Consider the following 19,845-nt stretch of genomic DNA (forward strand, 5'->3'; position numbering starts at 1 on the left):
TTTTTCTCTGACATAATTTATTTCAGGGCATATGCAAATTACAACCCATCTGTCTTATTTATGAAACTGTGGCAAAGCAGGTTTTTAAAAAAATGGTCATTTCTCCTTCTCCCAGCCCTTTTAGCCCCGCGCTGGCAGATTACTGGATGCCTGTGGATCTGTACATTGGGGGGAAGGAGCACGCCGTCATGCACCTGTTCTATGCGAGATTCTTCAGTCATTTCTGCCACGATCAGAAAATGGTCAAGCACAGGTGAGCAGTCAGGCCGCTTTGCAAAAGAATTCAGCACCATGAACAGCAACTGAAAGCGGGCATCCGTACTGAAGCCAGTAAGTGTATGTCACAGAATTCTGTTGTTCGAGTATATTTTAGCGGTCAGGTCGGCCTGAACCACTGGAAGTGTGTGTCTGTTGCTTAATTGTTGTAGCAAGTGGTACTGCGTGTTCCCATCAAATCTTGCCTTCAGCCCTTCTCTGTCTGAAATTTTTACTTGAGAGGCAGAGAGAGCGGTTTATGAGTTTCACTACAGCTTTTTGTCGCTTCTCAGGTTAGGTCATATTTATCTTCTAGCTCCTCGGTCTAAGCTCCGTTTCCAAGCTGGACTGAATCCTGCCTCAATATATCACTCTGATAAAAATATGTAACGGATTAAAAGCTAGGGAATCACATTGTGAATCCATTGATAAATACTCTTCCTCTTGGCCTGTGATCTACTCCCCAGGATGTTCAGAAAGATGTGTGTGTGCTTTTTCCCATGAAGTATGTCATATATATATTATATGTATTTAATGTTCTAAACAACTTAAAGTAGGGGTGTCGAACTCAATCAGAGAAGGGGCCAAAATCTAAAATCCAGCCTAAATCGCGGGCCGAATGGTTTACTGAACAGTCATAAACTGTCATTGTGATGGAAACGCAGCGGAGTGCAGTGATGACAGCGCGGTGCGGGCCACATTGCAAGGCCTGGCGGGACGGATTTGGCCCGAGGGCCTTGTGTTTGACACATGTGACTTAAAGCATACAATGAAGTTCCATGCACCCTCTTCTCAGTTTAAGAAACAGTGTTACAGGTTCCTTGGAGTCCCGGGGTGCCCTCTCCAATCCTAACATCCCTCTTCCTCCTCCACCACCCCTCGCCCAGCAAACCAAATGCTGCCCTGAATCTTGAATTATTCACTCTCTTACTTTTCTTTATAAATGTATCACATCTGTGTGTGTGTGTGTGTGTGTGTATACATGTGTGTGTGTGTGTATCCTATCTAATAAAAGAGAAACATGCAAATTGACACCTTTGCTACGCCCACAAGCCCCACCACCAGCCAATCAGGGCAAGTATGCAAATTAACCAAATCAAGATGGCAGTTAATTTTCATAAAGATGCTTAGAAAGAAGGCAAGTGGATCGAAGGAGAAGGAAGGGAAGCAGGCTGGGCAGTGACTATAGCAGGAATCTTCCTGCAAGAGGCATCTAGTGTGTGTGTATGTATGTATATATACATACGTGTGTGTGTGTGTGTGTGTGTATTTAAATATATATATTTAAACAATATGCACTGTTTAGTTTTCCTGTGTTGAGTAGGATCCTATTTCACATGCTCTGTCCTGCTTTACTTGTTCAACACTCCTGGTTCATCCACGTTGCTGCACGGAGTCATATCGTTCCTCTCTTGCACTGCGGTGTCCGTTACAAGGAATGGATTCTAATGCAGAACCCGGTGTATGTGACCAAACCCCTGGTAGCGGTCGCTGGGCTGTTTGGTGCAGTTCTGAACAAACTGCTGTGAGCATTCTTGTACATGACTCCTGGCCCACGTGTCAGCGGTTCTCGGTGGTGTCCCTAAGAGGAGAGCTGCCGCTTGTGGGGTTTGCACACGTTCAGCTTGACTCAGGAACACCATGTTGGCTACATAAACCCACTCCCTCCACAGCGATGAGGGCTCCTGTTGCTCTATCTATGCCTTCTTCATGACAACAGCTTTACATTTTGAAAAACTGGTGATTATAGAACGGATTGCTCTGTGGGCTAGATCTGCATTAACAACCTTGCTGACTTACTGAAGTTTGGCACGTCTTTAAGGTTTATGGTCCCCTGTGCTTCCTCTTATACTGAATCCCTGATTGTATCCTTCGCTCTTATTTCTTTTTTTTTTAATCTACTTTTATTGATTTCAGAGAGGAAGGGAGAGGGAGAGAGATAGAAACATCAGTGATGAGTGAGAATCATTGATCGGCTGCCTCCTGCGCGCCCCCTACTGGGGACTGAGCCCGCAGCCCGGGCCTGTGCCCTAATGGAATTGTGACCTTCTGTGCTCAACCACTGAGGCACACTGGCTGGGCTGTCCGTGTTTCTTCTGGGTAGTGTTCTATTGTTTGTTGGAATTCTTGAGTTATTCTGGATGCTAATGTTTTTTAGTTTATGAATTGCAAGTATTTTCCCCCTGTCCTTAGCTTGCCTTACTTTTATGTCTTTAATGAACAAAACCTTGTAGTAAATTTTAATAACCTGTCATTGCTTTTAGTGTCTCAGTAGCATCCATTTCCACCCTGATCAGTAGAGTCCTCTCCCTCATAAATCAAATTTTCACATATAAGCAAGGGCGTATTATAGGCTCTTTATTCCTTCCCTTGGTTTGTTTGTTCTTTGCCGTGCTAGTTACTTCCTGGATTTATTTTAATTTTATGAGTCTTAATATTCAGTGAGGGAAGTCCTACTACTTTATTCTTTCTCTCTGGGAGTATCTTAGCTGTGATTGGACCTTTGTTCTCCCAGGTACATTTCAGATTCAGCTTCTCAGACCCACAGAAGTATCCAGTGGGAATGTGGTTGGAATTGCTAATATCTTTTCTCACTCTTCCTTCTTGTATCTCTGATCTTATCATCTGAAGTCATGTCCCATTTTTCCAAAACACATGCTTTAGAATAGCTGTCATGTTCTTTCTTGAAGGTCCAACTATTAGTTCTTTTGTGAGTTTGCCAGCTCCATGACCATGTTTTACATAATTCATTTGTCCTTTATATATATATATATATATATATATATATATATATATATATATATATTTTTTTTTTTTTTTTATTGATTTTTTACAGAGAGGAAGGGAGAGAGATAGAGAGCTAGAAACGTCGATGAGAGAGAAACATCGACCAGCTGCCTCCTGCACACCCCCTACCGGGGATGTGCCCGCAACTCAGGTACATGCCCTTGACCGGAATCGAACCTGGAACCTTTCAGTCCACAGACCGATGCTCTATCCACTGAGCCAAACCGGTTTCGGCTCATTTGTCCTCTTTTAATGCAACATCTTTTAGAATATTATTAAATTTTTTATTGATTGATTTGAGAGAGAGAGAGAGAGATCAATTTGTTTTTCAACTTATTTATGCATTCATTGGTTGATTCTTGTGTGTGTCCTGACCAGGGATCGAGCCTGCAACCTTGGCATATTGGGACAAAGTTCTACCAACTAAGCTAACTGGTCAGGGCTTTTAGACCATTTTTTTAATTGCAGAGAAAAGTTTCTCCCTCGCCAGATAGCCCTGGTTAACAAATGGAAGTGATTATGCATGTCTAAGATTAAAATGTTTTAGCCACCCAAAAAGGGAACACTGAAACCTCCCGCATCCCACCCTGCACCCTTCTCCTCAACCTGCTAACAGTGTCTTTTGATTTCTTCCCCCAAAAAATTTTTGCATAGCTCCATGTTTCTATTGATATATTCATTTTGACATGTTACATACGTTATATGTATGTCTTTTACTTTTTTTGATTCAGTGATATATCTTGGTGATCTTTCCATATCGCACATACAAATCTTCTCTTTTACCCTGGCTGGTGTGGCTCAGTGGATAGAGCATCGGCCTGCGGACCGAAGGGTCCTGGGTTCAGTTCCAGTCAAGGGCACCTGCCTCGGTTGCCGGCTCCTCCCCGGCCCAGGGCTTGTGCAGGAGGCAGCCAATCGATGTGTTTCTTTCACATCGATGTTTCTCTCTGTTGTTTCCTCTTTCTTCCGCTCTCTAAAAAACAATGGAAAGATATCCTCAGATGAGGATTAAATGTACATATTCTGTTCTTTTTAACCTATTCGTCGTGTTCCACCATATGGAGATGCCATAACATATTTAAGCAGTCATCTATTTGTTCAGTTGCTGTTACAAAAAAAAAAATTAAAATGTCTGATGACTCTTTGCCGATACTCTTGGTGGGTATTTGGAATCCCGTCTGCAGGTTCAAGTCCTCACACGGGAATGCTGGGTCAGAGGATTTGTGTTTTTACATTTTTGAAAGATAAACAATGTCATTCTTAAAGCCTCCGGAATGTATATGACAGCCAGTTTCATTACACATGGACGGGAAGTCTGCTGCACAGAAAACTAACTCAGGACGCAAATTAAATATGTAAGATAATTTTCTTCTCATTAGATCCAGAGAGCTCTGCACGTAAAAATAAACTGACCCGTGTCAGGAACGAAACACGTTGACAGCTTTGATCCTCGGGGAATAAATCGAGTTGAACCCTTGACATAAACAGATACAAGTTTATGTTCTTCAGAGGAAGGGCTCCCCTTGGTGTGGGGAGAATCGGATAGAGGTTAAGTACAAAGGCCCAGTGTCCCACGTGGGTCTAGACACAAAGGCTGTAAGTGACTTCTGTTCTTCACGGCAGGGCACCTTGCTCCAAGCAGCTCTTTGTGGAAGTAACTGAATCAATGACTCACTCAATGGCTGCCTGTTTTAAAGTTTAGGAAAGGCCTGGCTGCTTTCGTGACTTCTCAGTGGGTTAAAACCATATTTGATGCCCGGATGGTGTGGCTAAGTGGTTGAGCGTTGACCCAGGAACCAGGAGGTCATAGTTCACTGCTCCCCTGTCAGCAGCCTCTGCTGACCCTGGGAGCTCAGCGGGCCCTGTCCGCGGGGCTCTCTCCTGCTCCCCTGGCCACACCGGAGCGGGCTCCTGGGAGAAGGGAGGGGAGGGAATGGGAGAGAAGCTTCGATGGGTCTCGCTGTATTAACAAGGTCTCCCTGTGAGCTGCTGGCCGGCTGCTAGGAAACAGAAATGGTGATGCTTTAAGAATGAGCCATGGCTTCAAGCTTTGAAACTGGCTGATGCTGTGCACCTAGTGGTCCGAGACGCGGAGGCGAATTCAGTCTGGGAAGTCCAAGCTGGAGATGTTTTCAGAGATCCCTGACTTCCTGTTTTCTTTTTCCAAGATACACAGGCTGGCCACCAGACCTGTCCGAAGGTGGCAGCGGCTCTCAGGGGCTTTCTAAGTAGGTCAGTGCCGTCCACAGTGACTGCTTAGGGCCCAGCTGAGCCCTGGGATCCTCCTAGCCACTCTTACTTAGCGTATTCCCTGCAGGCAGTGATTTGCATAAGGGTGTTTAAAAGAGCCTATCAATTATGCTCTGAATTCCTTGTTTATTCTATTAATTAGCAACTCCCTCCCTTTCCATCCCTCCCTCCTTCTCTCCTCCCTCCCTTCCTCTCCTGGTGGGATAAAGGTGCCTTCAGTGGCCAGCAGGAACAGTTGTAATTTCTGAGTTAGTGCAGTCCAGACAGTCGAGGAAGCACAAAGATGCACCATTCCGCACGCCCGCAGCTGTGTTGCAGTGCAAGCAACGCAGCCCACCCCCAGCGGGGGTGTGAAAGGAGCAGGAGGAAGCCCTCAGAACAAGGCGCACAGATGTGAATTCGTGAAACGAAGCCATCGTCGGCCGTCCTCCAGGCAGCCGCCCCGCATGCCGCCCCCACTCTGATGGTCCCCAGTCAGGGCTTTGTTGATGGTTTAGAGTTGCAGGCATTTTGCTTTCTTTTAAACACCATCCTCCCCTCCTTCCCCCCTCCCCCCCCACAGTCACTGATGAATGAGTGAATGAAGGCACAAACAAATGGGGAGTGCCTTACGCCAGCTGTGCATCTCGATAATGAACTTGGCAGTGTGGTGTGATCTCTGCTCCAGCTGGATTGTTCCAAGTCCAGCAGGGCCCTTGACATCCCCTTGACCCTCTTCCCTCCGCCCCCCCACCCCACCCCGGGCACCATGCCCCTGATATCTCACCCAGTGCCCTCCTGAAGGTGCCAGGTGTTATTTATGAGTATGTGAGCTTTCTGATAGATTGCAGAGTGCTCGGCACCCAGTTGTTGCTCAGATGTGTGTTGAATAAATAAGCGTGAGCCCTCATTTAGAGCTAACTGCACGTGGGGGCGGATGTGGCTGGCTTCAGCCAAGAAAATGAGAACCAGACCCCCGCAGGCCTGAGGAGCCCCGCTGGGGCCCTGGAAGAGGCAGGCGGGGATCACGGGAATGAGGGAATGAGCAGTCTCAGGAGCTGGGGAGCACCCTCCCCCACTATGAAATTCCTTGCAAACGCTCGGGGTTCTCTCCTACTCGTTCCCTTGTTCCTGCTGCTCCTCCTTCGAGCTTGAAGTTGACAGTTTGAAATCTATCAGTGTACCTCTCCCTGCAAAAGCTCCCTCCCCCCACACACATCCACCCAGCTCTCAGGGTGCTTGGGCAGTGGTTTGGTGCAGGGAGAGCCCAGGGCTGGCTCCCTGAGGGTGGGCATGCTTTGCCCACCAGGACATCCCCAGGGCCTGGCTCAGCACCAGACACATAGGAGGCACTCAGTAGACCCCTGTTGGATAAAAATCAAGAATTCACATGGTGACTCTGCTTTCTGAGAATGTGGTACTAAGAAGAATTTGACACTCAGTCTGAGGCAGCTGGGGACAGCTGCCAGGGTCTGGGATGTTTGGAAGAGAGGGGTCAGGGCATCTGGGCAGTCCCGCCATCCCTGCTCCCGGCGATGCTGCCAGGACGGCTGGGGGAGGAGGGCCCAGTGAGCCTAAGCTACCAGCTGTGTCCCCGTATTTCAGAAATTAAGACCGACTCCTGCAAGGAGCAGGCCTTGATTCTGCCCTGCCCGCTGAGTCCCACCTGCCAGGTCTGGGGACAGCCTCCATCCAGGGTGGACACGCCCAAGATGCCGCACTCCAAAAGAGCCAGAAGTGGTTCTGAAACGGGCAGAACTAAGCCATGGTGTCAGCAGCCAGGCTGGCGGTGCCCACGGTGGTGTCCCTGGAACATTCTGGTCATTGACCTGGACGCTGGTTACACCAGTGTGTGTGTTTATGTTGTGAAAATTCATCAAGTTTGACCCTTGGGATTTATATGCTTTTCAGGATGTGTGCTGAACTGCAAGTAAAAGGTAGTTGTTTTTGCCCTAACCAGTTTGGCTCAGTGGACAGAGCGTTGGCCTGTGGACTGAAGGGTCTCGGGTTCAATTCTGGTCAAGGGCACATAGTTGCAGGCTCAGTCCCTGGCCCCAGTCAGGAGACTAGCTGGAGGCAACCAATTGTTGTGTCTCTCTCACATTGATGTTTCTCTCTCAAAAACTCCCAGAGGTTTACGTTTCTGAGGCCTGAAGAGTGCAGCATTGGCCGCCCGCTAGAGGTAGGCTCGCATGCAGGCAGGTTGCAATTCCGCTCGGTCCCAGAAGGTGGCGGCGTTGCGCCACTCGATAAGCTGCAAGAACCGAGAAGGGGTTCCGTTCTTCGCCTACCTCTCTTGAGGATTAAATGCTACTGCTGATCTTATCTTTGGGAATCTGGATTGTTCCCTCCCTCCTTCCGCCCCTAAGACATCTTTTTAAAATCTCTCTTAAGAGTGACCAAAGCCAGGGACTCGCAGTGAGAGCCGAGAGGCAAGACGGTGAACATTAGCGCAGGAGCATCCTCCGCGCCTGGCAGGCGGGGAAGTTACCCGCGTCCTCCCGCGCCCAGCGCTGCTGCGGGGAAGTTTCACCCCGTTTCTACGCTCGGGCAGCAGCCTGTGCACACGTACACTGCTCATAACAAGGTTATAAAATACGCAGGCCAGGATTCCTTTTTTTCTAGCCGACCCTCATCTCATTCCTGCTCAGTCTCTTTGTTCCACTCTTACCCCTCCCGCCCCCTCTCTCAACCCCCTGGAAAGTTCCCTTTGAACCGCCTCGCCTCTGTCTACGAGATCAGCAAAGCCAGCCTTCTCGCCTACCTCACTAGAGTGAAGATTGTGGTCGGTGCCGCCTCTGAAGGTACCGGGTCTTTTGAACCTCGACCTAAAAGCCACTCTGTGTACGTGAACCCGGAGCCCAAGGTTTGCATGTGGAGAGGGAGGGGGGCTGCCGGCGACGTGCGTGGGAACACCACCGAGCCTCCCGCGTCTCCGTGGATGTGCAGCCGGGCCGGACCGGGGAGCAGCCGCGTCTCCGCGGGTCACTCCTGGAGTGAGACCAGCTCTTGCCCGCGGGCCGCTAAGCTGAATCAGGTGGACTCTTCAGAGTAAACGTTTTAAATCTGAAAGGAAGTGATTCAGTGTGAGGGTCCACCTCAACTTGTCCTCTTTAGAGAAAAAGTTTGTATTTTACTATTCATCCAGTAAGGGTGTGACTAAAGGCTACTTTTTTTTTAAGGAAAAAAAAACACCAAAACACAGGCAATGTAAATAAATGACAATCCATGTATATTGTAGAACACGAGATGGGTGTTTCAGTATGAGCTACATGCCCTCCCCGGTTAGACCATCAGCCAGTGGACCACAGCGTCCCGGGTTCGATTCCTGGTTCAGGGCACATGCGTTGGTTGCAGGCTTGATGCCCTGCCCAGGTCAGGGCCCATGCGGGAGGCGATATGTCTCCCTCTCTCTCTCTCTCTCCCCTTCCCTACCACTCCCACTAAAAAAAAAATCAATGGAAAAAAATGCTCTGGTGAGGATTAACAAAAATAAATAACATAAAAAATGGTACAGATCTGTACGGACTGCTGTGGGGATAAGAACATTCATGTTAAATGAAATGCCACGAAGTAATGTACACTATGATCGCAACGATTTAAATCCACCCAGGAGTCTCTACAGCCATATATGTGCATATACAGGTTTGTATGGGAAAGGTTTTGGAAAAAGTCTGCAGACTTTTCCAGAATATTCACCAGACTACTGAGAATCACTGCCTCCTCAGAGGGGAGTAGGCCTGGGGGGGGGGTGGTGTTTGATGAACAGAAAGCGTGTGTTCCTGTGTGATCTGTCTGAGTTACAGATGTCTAAAGCAGGCCCTGAACGTAAGGCTAAGGGGAAGGTGCCTGCAGACAGCCCCAGCGTGAACGTCCGTGTTCCCGGCCCTTCCCCGTTGCGCTCGGCGCGCAGCGGCATCCGTGCGGCTCTTTACACCTTTCGAGTGTTTTCTCGCGGTCACTCCGTTCCATCTCCCCAACGGCCCTTGGAGGCAGATTCCTACTGCGGCCCCCTACGATAAACACTGATGCTGGGAACGAGGGAATCGCCTGGCTCAGAGGATTCCTTAGAGGCAGAATGGAGACTCAAGGCCAGGCCTTCCGAAAGGAGTTAGTGCCTGCTGGTTTGATTTCACTGTTTTTTACCACTTGTATGTATTGGTTATTTATGTATTTATTGACAAATTTTGAGAGAGAGAAAGTAAAAAAAAAAAAAGAGAGAGAGAGAAAAGAGAATGAACATCGACTTGTGAGCACACTCACGGGTTGCTGCTCGTGTGTGCCCTGCCCGGAGGTCGCACCCGCAGCCTTGGCGTATGGGCCGACCCTCAGACCCACTGAGCGGCCGGCCAGGCCTCTTACACTTACTTAGAAGGAGCCACTTGCTCAAGTGGGTTTGCATGTGGCGGTTTTCAGAGGGTGGTCCTCTCTCTCTCCAGTTGCTGCTTTCCGGCTGCTGTGAATACCTGTCCCACCAGTTCCCTTTTCCTGCTCTCTCTCCTCAGAGAGCCTTTCCATAAGCTGCTGGCCCAGGGCCTTATCAAGGGGCAGACGTTCCGCCTTCCTTCGGGGCAGTATCTGCAGCGAGAGGAGGTCGATCTCACAGGTAAGAGTGGCCACCCGGTCCCATCCAGGCGGGTGCAGAGGACCGAGGCCGGGCCTGAGGGCCCCTGGCAAAGGCCTTGGCTGGGCGCGAAGCCAGAGCGGGGCCAGGGCCTCCCGGTCTCAGCCTCAGCCGGCTCTGGGCCGCCCTCTGCCGGCGGCAGGGCCTGGCTGCTGGCCGCTCAGCCCCAGCCAATCCGGCCCGTTAGCTACGGCGGGTGTTCATCCATGTGTAACATGGAGCCAGTTTGTGTCTGACAGCCCCTTTCTGGGGCAGCTCCCGGCCAGGAAACTGGGGTCCCCCCACCGTGCCTGCCACGTGTCTGGAGGCGCATTGGAGGAGCTGGGAGCCACCTCTCTACTTGCTCCCGCGGCCCCCAGAGGGCCCCCACCCCCCCATTCAGGTCCAGCGCTACCTGGTGGGCACCCTCCCTCATTCCCTGCACGGCCTCCCCTCCCCGCTCTTCCGAGCCTCTCCCTCCACCCTGTGCTTCGCTCCTCCTCACCCAGAGCGCCTCCCCCGGCTCCGTAGGTGGCCTGGTGAGCACATGCACTGTGCACCCCACACGCGTCCAAAGGAGCGGGAGGGGGTGGCACAGAGGCAGCTGGGAGGACCCCCAGCACTCTGGCCCTGAGCTTCTTTGCAAAGCCAGCGCCCAGTGGGTGAGATGAGGTGAAGCCTGCACCCCTTCAGCTCCGCAGCCTCCCACGCCAAGCCATCGGAGCAGTCACGTGTCCGGATAACAGTGGTCGCCGTGGGAGAAAACGGAGCTGGAGAAGCAGAAACCGGCCGTGTTTCTCCGGCGCAGACCAGGGCACAGAATCCAGCTGTGAGGGACGTGGTCCCGGCACACGGGCGGCAGCCGAGGGCGTGAGCGGGGCCTGCCAGCCAGCCACGCACCAGGCTAGACACTCAGAGCCACCTCTGCCAAGAGGGGGCATTTTAAGTCCTCGGCTTCCCCTACCCGGGAAGATGCCTTTTTCCTGAATCTCCCGGTTCGCGCAGCAGGTTCCCTGAGCCTCAGCACAGCCTGCACCCAAGCCCTCCCTCTGCCCCGGCACGGAGATGTGTCCCCGGGGGAGGATCTGGTCAGCGGGGTAGGCCTCGGTCCACTTAGTGTGTGTTCCTCTCCTGAAGTGTGGACTTGGCTTTTAGGCACATGTTTCGGTCCCGTGGGCGTTGGACGGGTTTAGCACAAGGATGTGGGGGCATCACCCCGTCGCAGCTGCAGGAAATACCAGCAGCCCCACCCCGTGGGGGACGTCCCCAGGCCCCTCCTCTCTCCCCCCTCTCCTCCGCCCCGGGTTCCTCTTCCTGCTTCCCTCTGTCCTGTTTCCCAGGCTTGGGTTCTGCTCGTCCCTGATTTCCGTTTGCAGAGCGGCCTTAGGGAGCCACTGTGCCAGGTCTCGCCCCATCCCTCCAGGTTTTATGGCTGCAGTGCCCGGCGCCATCCCAACAGCTTCTGTCCCCTAGTTCCAGGCCCTGAGAAAGAGGCTTAGCCCGGCCAGATGTCCTTCCTGGTCCCGGCCGCTAGGCTTGGCTTGGGAGCAAGGTCACCTCCTCCAAACATGGCCATGTCAGGCCTCCTCCGCCTCCGCCCTCTGGGCCACTGCGTGTGGGGGGGGGAAGGAGACACTTCCAAGAACGGGCCGTGGCGCTGAGGGCACCGAGGGACCACGTTCCTGTGAGCCCAGTGCGTTAGCTCCGTGGCCCTGACAGTGCGCGATCACTGGTGACTAAGACGTGGACACCAAGACCAGGCCTGGCGGCCAGTGGCCGAGAGGCAGGACGCTGTGCTGCTCCGAGGCCTTTGGTCAGCGCCAGCTCCCATAGGAAACCCCGAATCCACAGGGAAGAGGGCAATGCGTAGGAGTCCTCCTTATCCTTTCTCAGTTCCTCTTGCGGTGCATACTCTTACAAAAGGAGAGATTGTCTTGTCTTATTTTGTGGCTGAGGAAAAATTGTACATTCGTGAAGGAAGATTTGTGGCAGGACGTGAGCCTTATTCACGTAAAAACATTTTTTTTTTATTTTTCGTAATATAATGCGGATGGAGCGAGAGGGGCTTGTTCAGTGAATTATTGGGGTTCCCATGGGCACTTGTAACTGCTCACCCACCATTCTCTTATTGAATGCGTTTTCATAGAACCAGTTCCGTTCATAGAACCAGGTCAGGGTTGCACACGCCGGACCTACGTGTTCTGTTGGATCCAGGTCCTGTCCCTGTTCACGCCGAAACCAAGGAGCGGCTGGAGGTGACGTGGGAGAAGATGAGCAAGTCCAAGCACAACGGCGTGGACCCCGAGGAGGTGGTGCGGCAGTACGGCATCGACACGGTGCGCCTCTACCTGCTCTTCGCCGCGCCCCCGGAGAAGGACATCCTGTGGGACGTCAAGAGTAAGTCGCCCGCCTCTTCCTGCCCGGCCCCCTTTGCCATCAGCCTGTACGCCGAGGGCACCGGGGACGCCGCTGTCCTGGCCGACGGCCGTGGGAGAGGGGTCTGTGGGCCCGTGAGGCGAGTGGCCGTCTGTCCACATAGGCCAGGGCGGTGCCCCCGGGAGCTCATTGGCATCATGAGCTCCCCGTCCTCACTCCCGCCACCACGGCCCCGGGCGGGCCCAGGAGCCTGGACCCGGGTTCCACAAGGCCCCACCTTGAGAGCGTGTCCTTGGAGCCAGACTGGCCTCCATGCTGCCCCTGGGCCCCTGATCTGCCCTGACAGGGTCTTTCTAGAAGTGTCACCACCCTCACCAGTGCAGGAACCCCGCCTGGGCCTGGGCCCGGGCCTGGGCCTGCTGATACGTGGCCTCTCCGGTCGCCACAGCCTCCAGAGCCCGCTCGGGGAAGTCTCTCTGGAAGCCATTTAGATCTACAACGGCACGCAGGAAACTGACCTTGGATTTATTATATTACCATACATACACATCATGTTCTTATCAATAGCATACGTATCTTTCATACACACATTACATATTTAGCATGGGTATTATGTGGCATGCATATTACATGCTTACAAGTAATATGTGTAATAAATATGTAAGATCATGTGGGTGTCCTGGGTACCTGTCCAGCGGCCATTCACGCTTCCTCGGTGGCCTGCCTCACACGTGTGATGGAAAGATGCGTGCGGATGCCTGGGTCACCCCCCAGTTTGCCCCCTCACTGGTAGGGGGGCGGCCGTCACAGGCGCCAGTGCTGGCCCTGCAGCCTCAGAGCCCAGGATGAGGAAGTGCAGACCTGGGGGCACAGTGCTGCCCCCTGCAGGCGGCCCCCAGGCAGCTGCTCCCAGCGAGCCTTCCCTAAGGTCCCTGTGCATGGGGCTTAGGAACGCCTCGTCCAGTGGCCCAAGAGGAAAGGCTGGCCTGGCCTTCAGCTGGCTGACCCTGGTTCCAGGGCGACAGGATAAGGCCCTCAGCTTCTCCTGGCAGTCAGACCAGCACCCAGATTGGGCGAGCAGGGTTGCCATAGGCAGGCCACACGTCTGGCGAGGACACGTCGTGTGCAAACAGCTCGTGCTGTACGTGATTGGCTCCCAGCGGTCTGCAGACCGCCGCCCTGGTGTTACCTGCCCCGGTGAGATGGGACTGTGTCCCAGGCTCCCTGCCGGTGCCACAGGCACTTCATCAGGCGGCGCACAGCACGCACTTCCTGGCCGAGCTGAGCTCCCCGGGGCGGGCAGGGACAGGCGTGGCCGTCGCGTTCAGCAGCCCCGCCGCCTGGCGCTCAGAGCGTCTGGGTCGCTGAGATCTGATGGAATCGCCCTGGTCTGAGTTCCCAGACACTGGCGGCCAGAGAGGACCACCCACCTGCCCGTGGATCCATCCCCGGGGCGCAGCCCAGTGTGTCCGCAGTTCCCGGGCGCTTTTCGAGGCTCTAGTAACCCAGTCGTTCCCACACGTCTCTCTCTCCCTCTCGTTTGCCGACACCTCCGCAGCCGACGCGCTGCCGGGCGTGCTGCGATGGCAGCAGCGGCTGTGGTCCTTGGCGACCCGCTTCATCGAGGCCAGGGCTTCCGGGGAGGGTCCCAGGCCCCAGCGGCTGAGCAGCGAGGAGAGAGCCGAGGCCCGCAAGCTCTGGGCGTACAAGAACACCATCATCTCCCAGGTCAGCGGCTTCCCGGGGACTCTGGGCGGCTCCGGCGGGCACCCGAGGTTTGTGTGGCCGCCTTCTCTCGGTGGGCCCGCGTGGGTCCTCCTCCTCATCGGGGTGGCCCCACTGGCCTGGGTGATCGTCCGCTGCTTTGACATTTCGCCGAGGCGGAGCGCAAGTGCAGCCACTCTCGTGGGGAGACTTGCTCTCCGGAGGGGCCCCTCTGAGGATGGCCCGCCATTTGTCCCTCGGGCCTCAGGGAGCTGCCCGCTCTCCATGTGTCCACACCTAAGATGCTCAGGATCACGCTGACCACACTAACACCTTAGAGTAGAGCGACAGAAGCAGAATTGGAGAGGTGATAGGGCATGAAGGACTCTCTGCTTTTGCATCCACATTCTACAGATGGGGGCAGAGATGAGGCACAGAGAGGGTAAGTGTCTTGTGGAAAGTCACACAGCTAGTGAGGAACCGAGAGGCTAGGATCCACGTTCCCTGGTGCAGGACGTGCCCAGCCAGTGACTTAGTCACACGGTATCTGTGCGAGTTATTGTGGGTTAATGTTTGCAAATAAGTGATTTATTCGTATTACATTCTTAGAGAATAGTGTATTATTATCTAAACATTTAAAAATATTCTTCATTGATTAAAAAAAAAAACCTTTAATTTTTTTAATCTAGGAATCTGCTCTAATACAATGATATTTGCCTTTTTTTTTTTAGTTGGAACTTTTTTTTATCCCCACCTGAGAATACATTTTTAATTGGTTTTTAGAGAGCGAGAAAGAGAGAGGGAGAGAAATAGTGATGTCACCTGTACCGACGGGGGGGGGGGGGGGGGGGGGCGAGGGGGGTGTCTAACCCACAACTTGGGTATGTGCCCTGACTGGGAGTGGAGCCTGCCACCTGCTGGTGAATGAGACGACGCTCCAGGCCACTGAGCCACCAGGGCGACAGTCGCCTTTTAGGAAGTTGGTAGAAATGTCACAGTCTCTAAAGGAGGCATTGAGGAACCCTGAAACCATTTTTAGTGGGTGCCAGGGACCCCAAATGCTCCTCGGGCTGTGGGGGTTTTTGTTTTGTTTTAATGTATAAAGTCAGCCACGGTCACTTCCGGACATTGGTAGCCGATGACACTGAAGGAGAGCGAAGGAGAGCGCTGTTCCCCTCTGGCTGTGTGACCTGGCGTGGCCCCGGGTCCAGCCTGGTCTCGTTTGGGGACACCTCAGCTTCCTTTCCGCCCGTCCCCTGGCGTGGAGGCCGGAGGCAGGGCGCGCGCTGGTGCTCTGAGTGGCGCCTGAGGGATTGTTTTCATTCCACATACTTTCTCTCGGGGCCTGGCAAGTCCTCCTGTCCTGTCAGATAATAGAAGTGGGTTATTTCAACACAGCAGGAACTCTGGACATCTTAAAGATGTGTTCCTTCTCTATCCCCTTGCCCGTGGCCAAAACCGGAAAACACACACACACACACACACACACACACACACGACAAAGCTGACAGGTTGAATTCGTGGCCCCATGTGGACTGCACATTTGAAAACAGAAACTAACCTTGTCCCGTGCGCTGATCCTCCTCCTTGGGCATCAAAGCCGAGCGGCCGAGGGGAAATGTGTCCTTTCCCCGCCTCCTGCCCGCTCTGGTTCCTGTGTCTGCTCACCAGGGGTCCTTCCTCCTCCCGGTGTTTTCTCAGGACCCGCCGTGAGCACCAGCACCTCCCCCTGTGGTTTTAACACTCTCTGTGCTGGTGAGACATTGGCGTGAAGAGTCGAGCCCGTGAACACGTACGTGTAGTAAATAGCTCCGACTGCACTCATTTAACTCACACTTTCGGATGCTTCACTGTTTCTTTGTGGGAAGCTTGGAGGAGTTCTGAAGAAAGGGAATAATTCAGTTTTCACCCCTAGGTGACTGCCAACTTCACGGAGGACTTCTCCCTGAACTCGGCCATTTCTCACCTGATGGGCCTGAGCGGGGCCCTCTGGGTAAGCAGCCTGTCTGTCTCTCCCCACCCCCCCGCCCCCCTCCCCCGCCCCGGGCATCATTAACATTTTAATTCACTTAGACCAGCGGTCGGCAAACCGCGGCTCTTTGGCCCCTTGAGTGTGGCTCTTTCATAAAATACCACAGCCTGGGTGAGTCTATTTTGAAGAAGTGGCGTTAGAAGAAGTTTAAAAAATGTGGCTCTCCAAAGCAATTTCAGTAGTTGTGCTGTTGATGTTTGGCTCTGTTGACTAATGAGTTTGCCGACCACTGGCTTAGACCAGTCTAAGAACAGAAGTCAGCCTTTGCAGGACGGCTCATCGTCTTGGGGCAGGCGACCCTCCTTGCTCTTGCCGGGTGAAGCACTTGCCAACAGATGGAGCTTGGGCCAGGGGTTAGTTGTTTGCACAAGGAAAGGAAAAAAAGTATTAACACATTTAAACTATTAACTATTAAAATTATGAACACATGCTTTTTATAACAAAGCCCTCTCCAAGCTTTTAAGAACGAGGGAAGAGCCGAAACCGGTTTGGCTCAGTGGATAGAGCGTCAGTTTGCGGACTGAAAGGTCCCTGGTTCGATTCCATTCAGGGGCACGTACCTTGGTTGCGGGCACATCCCCAGTGGGGGTTGTGCAGGAGGCAGCCGGTCGATGTTTCTCTCTCATCGATGTTTCTAGCTCTCTATCCCTCTCCCTTCCTCTCTGTAAAAAATCAATAAAATATATTTAAAAAAAAAAAAAAAAAAAAAACACAGGGGAAGAGATTTATAAATTGGTATAGTTAAGCATGCCACATTAGAAGATAGATGAAAACTGGGGTAGTTATTAGACACATGCCCGGGGAGATGGCTCCCTCTAACCCTCAGCTGCTCCCGCTGCCCCTTGGGTAAGAACGCCACCCTCAGAGGGCAGCGAGAGCCGCAAGAGTGGGCGTCAGGCGGAGGGCACAGGAAGTGCTCCGGTAAGCGTAATGGACTTGACGTTGGTCAGCCGAAGCTCTTTTGGACACTGTCATCCAGTGGCGAAAGTGCTCGGTCCAGGCCAGCCCGCCTGGTCCGGACGGCTGCTTCCAGCCCGCGGAGTGTCTGGACGTCAGCTGCATCCTGGCGTGCTGGCCGTGCGTATCCCACATGCCTCTTCAGTCTCCCATCCGTGTCCTCTTCTCTCCCGCAGCAAGCCTCTCCGAGGGTCGTCCTCCACAGCCCCGAGTTCGAGGACGCTCTGTGTGCCCTGCTGGTGATGGCCGCTCCGATGGCCCCTCACATAACCTCCGAGCTCTGGGCAGGTAGGTGGGCGTCCTCGCCTGACCGGTCACCAGTCCCCGGAGCGTGCTCGAGCCTCTTGCAGAACCTGATTCGGGGCTCAGATGTCCTCCGCCAGGGGCCCGGGTTTGACATCTGTGCTCAGAATAGTGGTGCTTTGTGGTCGCCCCGCCCTGAGGGGAAGACACCTCCCCCTTTGGGACTGTGAACGCCGCTGTCACCACAGAACGTTCCTCCCGGCACCCAGCCTCCTGGCGCTCGCTGAGCCCCGCAGCGGCCCCCGCGGAAATGGGAGTGAAGTGACAAGTGCTGTGAGGTGGCTGTGCGGGCCCCAGGCCCTGGGCCCCCAAACCTTGTGTCCAGTGGTCTCCTGGGACCACTGGGACGTTTTACAGGCGCTCGCAGGAGACGGCCGCCTAGGATGCTGGGTCCACACGGTGCTTTTATCCGGGGCCTCTGAGAAGTAGGCCTCACCGCGGCCCTTCCGCCAAGAGGCCCCGGGGAGTCACACGGGGAGAGCACCGGCTGCTGAAACAAGTGCCGTTGGCCACATGCGGCCAGAAACGTCACTCAGTCTCTCAGAGACCGAAGGGAGCCGAGGAGACGGGGAACCACAAGGAGGAAGTGGTGACTGGGTGCTGTCCTGACCGGCTCCCAGTGAGGGGACAGCCATGGTTCGGGGCGGAAGGGGGAGCTTCCTGTGATGGATTCTCTGAGCCCTGGAATGGGAGGTTGTGATTTTCACTGACATGAGGTAGTGATTTAGAAGGAAAGGGAGCGGAGCGGGTAATGGTAGGGACTTGATGAGGGTTGAACACGTTCGAGAGTGAAGACAAAGGCAAGGAAAGGTAAGAACTCGCGGCATTTGAGAGACTACCCAGACAGCCCTGGCCGGTTGCTCAGTGGTTGGATCATCAGCCCATGGACTGAAAGGTCACAGGTTCCCTTCCGATCAAGGGCGTGTACTTTCCTTGCAGTCTGGACCCCCAGTCAGGACACGTGTAGGAAGCAACCAATTGATGTGTCTCTCACATCGATATTTCTCTGTCTCTCCCCCTCCCGTCCACTCTCTCTAAAAATTATAATAATAATAATAATGAAAATAACAACAGCGTTTCCATATCGATGGGAATGGGCCGTCCTGCCAGTGAGGAACCGAAACCCCCACCGGGCTCCGTGCAGGTCTCTGCCTCCGCTCCTTTAGGGAAGCAGAAGCACGGCAAAGACCACGGTTTCTGTGCGTCACGCAGGTCAGGCGGGAGCGGGCCTGGGGAGGCCCCGGAGAAAGTCCGAGCGCAGGAAACAGCACGAACACGGCCCTGGACATCTCGGCCACATCCTGGGGCTCGGTCCTGCACGCTGATGCCAGCCACGGCGGGCGCCCCTCAGGCAGGTGGGGGCGCCAGGCAGGGTCCCAGGTGTAAACACTTGTTCTGAGCCGAGGGTCCCGGTCCAAGGCATCGAGGGGCCCAGCAGACACTCGCTGAGCCCGCAGTTCTGCTGTGTCCTCGCCACAGGCCCCAGGCACACGCGTGTATTAACAAGTTGGGCCTGTTACCGGGGCAGCGAGGCCTGCTGTGGGCAAAGGCTAAAGCGATGCGGCCTCGCTTCCTGTCCACTTCCTCGGCATCGCGAGGGCTGGACGAGGCAGGGGGGTCAGACGCTCCCTCTCTCCCGCGCCCCCGTGTGTGCCTGAGGTTGGCCCCAGGCAGGCCTGGCATCCACAGGAGCGTGACCGCCCACACTCTCTCCCAGTGGCTCTACCTCGCCAGCTCTCCGAGGGGGAGGGGCTTGGTTCCGTTATTTCCCGGGAAGGTCAGTGAGGACAGCTCTCCCAGAGGGGCGGAGGTGGGCCACGGGCCAGGCTGGCCCTGCACGGCGGCCCAGTGTGCCGGGCCTGCCACCTGCCAGCTGCGCTCGGACTTTCTCCACGTGCTTCCCTGAGAGCAGGAGGCGGCGTCCGCCAGGGCCTGGCAGGGCGGCCCCTCCGTCCATATGGAAACCCGCAGGCCCGGCGCTATAAATACGCATCCGGATTGCTCCAGGAAGGCCGGCTTCCTCGTTCTCTCAGAGGTCCTTGCATCTGGCAGCATCCTGTGCGGTGCCTTGCGGAGGTTCTGGAGTTCTTCCCGGGGCGGGTGGGTCACCGGACCCGCTGTCCTGGGCCTTGGCCGCCTCGCTTGGCGACCTCCGCCTTCTGCTCAGATGTGCGTGTCAGCAAGTTCCGTTCCGCGGAACAGGCAGGCAGCTACTTCCCGCCTCTGCCCGGAGGCACGTGTGTCAGAAGCAAAGCAGGTTCCATGGCGAGCACAGGAGCCCCAGCTCCCAGGGGCCAGCGGGGCCAGGAACCTGTCCTGTCCACCACTCGATCGCGGGCCCAAGGGGCCATCGCTTCCCCGAGATTGACGGGCAGCACGGGACTGCAAGAGGGCCCGAGAGGAAAATAGATGGAGCTGCAGCAGGAACGCCTGTGGTACTAACGCTAGAATCAAGACGAGGCCAACAGGATAAATCGGACTGTGGCCCCTGGCCCTGCCAGTCTGTCGCACACAGCCCTCGACGAGATAGGGAGCCCGTGCTTAGAAGGTGCATTGGGTGTCACAGCGCACAGCGAGACAGGACGACCGTAGCTTTTGG

General features: G+C 54.3%; 1 protein-coding gene across 1 annotated transcript in view; it reads left to right on the top strand.

Moving 5' to 3' along the window:
- The window catches only part of LARS2 (leucyl-tRNA synthetase 2, mitochondrial), an 88,974-nt gene that overhangs the window by 64,113 nt on the left and 5,016 nt on the right, over positions 1-19,845 (top strand). The window contains exons 14-19 of the mRNA XM_036432057.2: positions 116-253; positions 9,777-9,877; positions 12,089-12,271; positions 13,809-13,978; positions 15,870-15,947; positions 17,120-17,231. Coding sequence (XP_036287950.1) covers positions 116-253; positions 9,777-9,877; positions 12,089-12,271; positions 13,809-13,978; positions 15,870-15,947; positions 17,120-17,231 — 782 coding nt within the window. The remainder of the gene's footprint in view (positions 1-115; positions 254-9,776; positions 9,878-12,088; positions 12,272-13,808; positions 13,979-15,869; positions 15,948-17,119; positions 17,232-19,845) is intronic.

Source organism: Pipistrellus kuhlii, unplaced genomic scaffold, assembly GCF_014108245.1.
Source record: "Pipistrellus kuhlii isolate mPipKuh1 unplaced genomic scaffold, mPipKuh1.p scaffold_m20_p_11, whole genome shotgun sequence".
NCBI classification, from domain to species: domain Eukaryota; kingdom Metazoa; phylum Chordata; class Mammalia; order Chiroptera; family Vespertilionidae; genus Pipistrellus; species Pipistrellus kuhlii.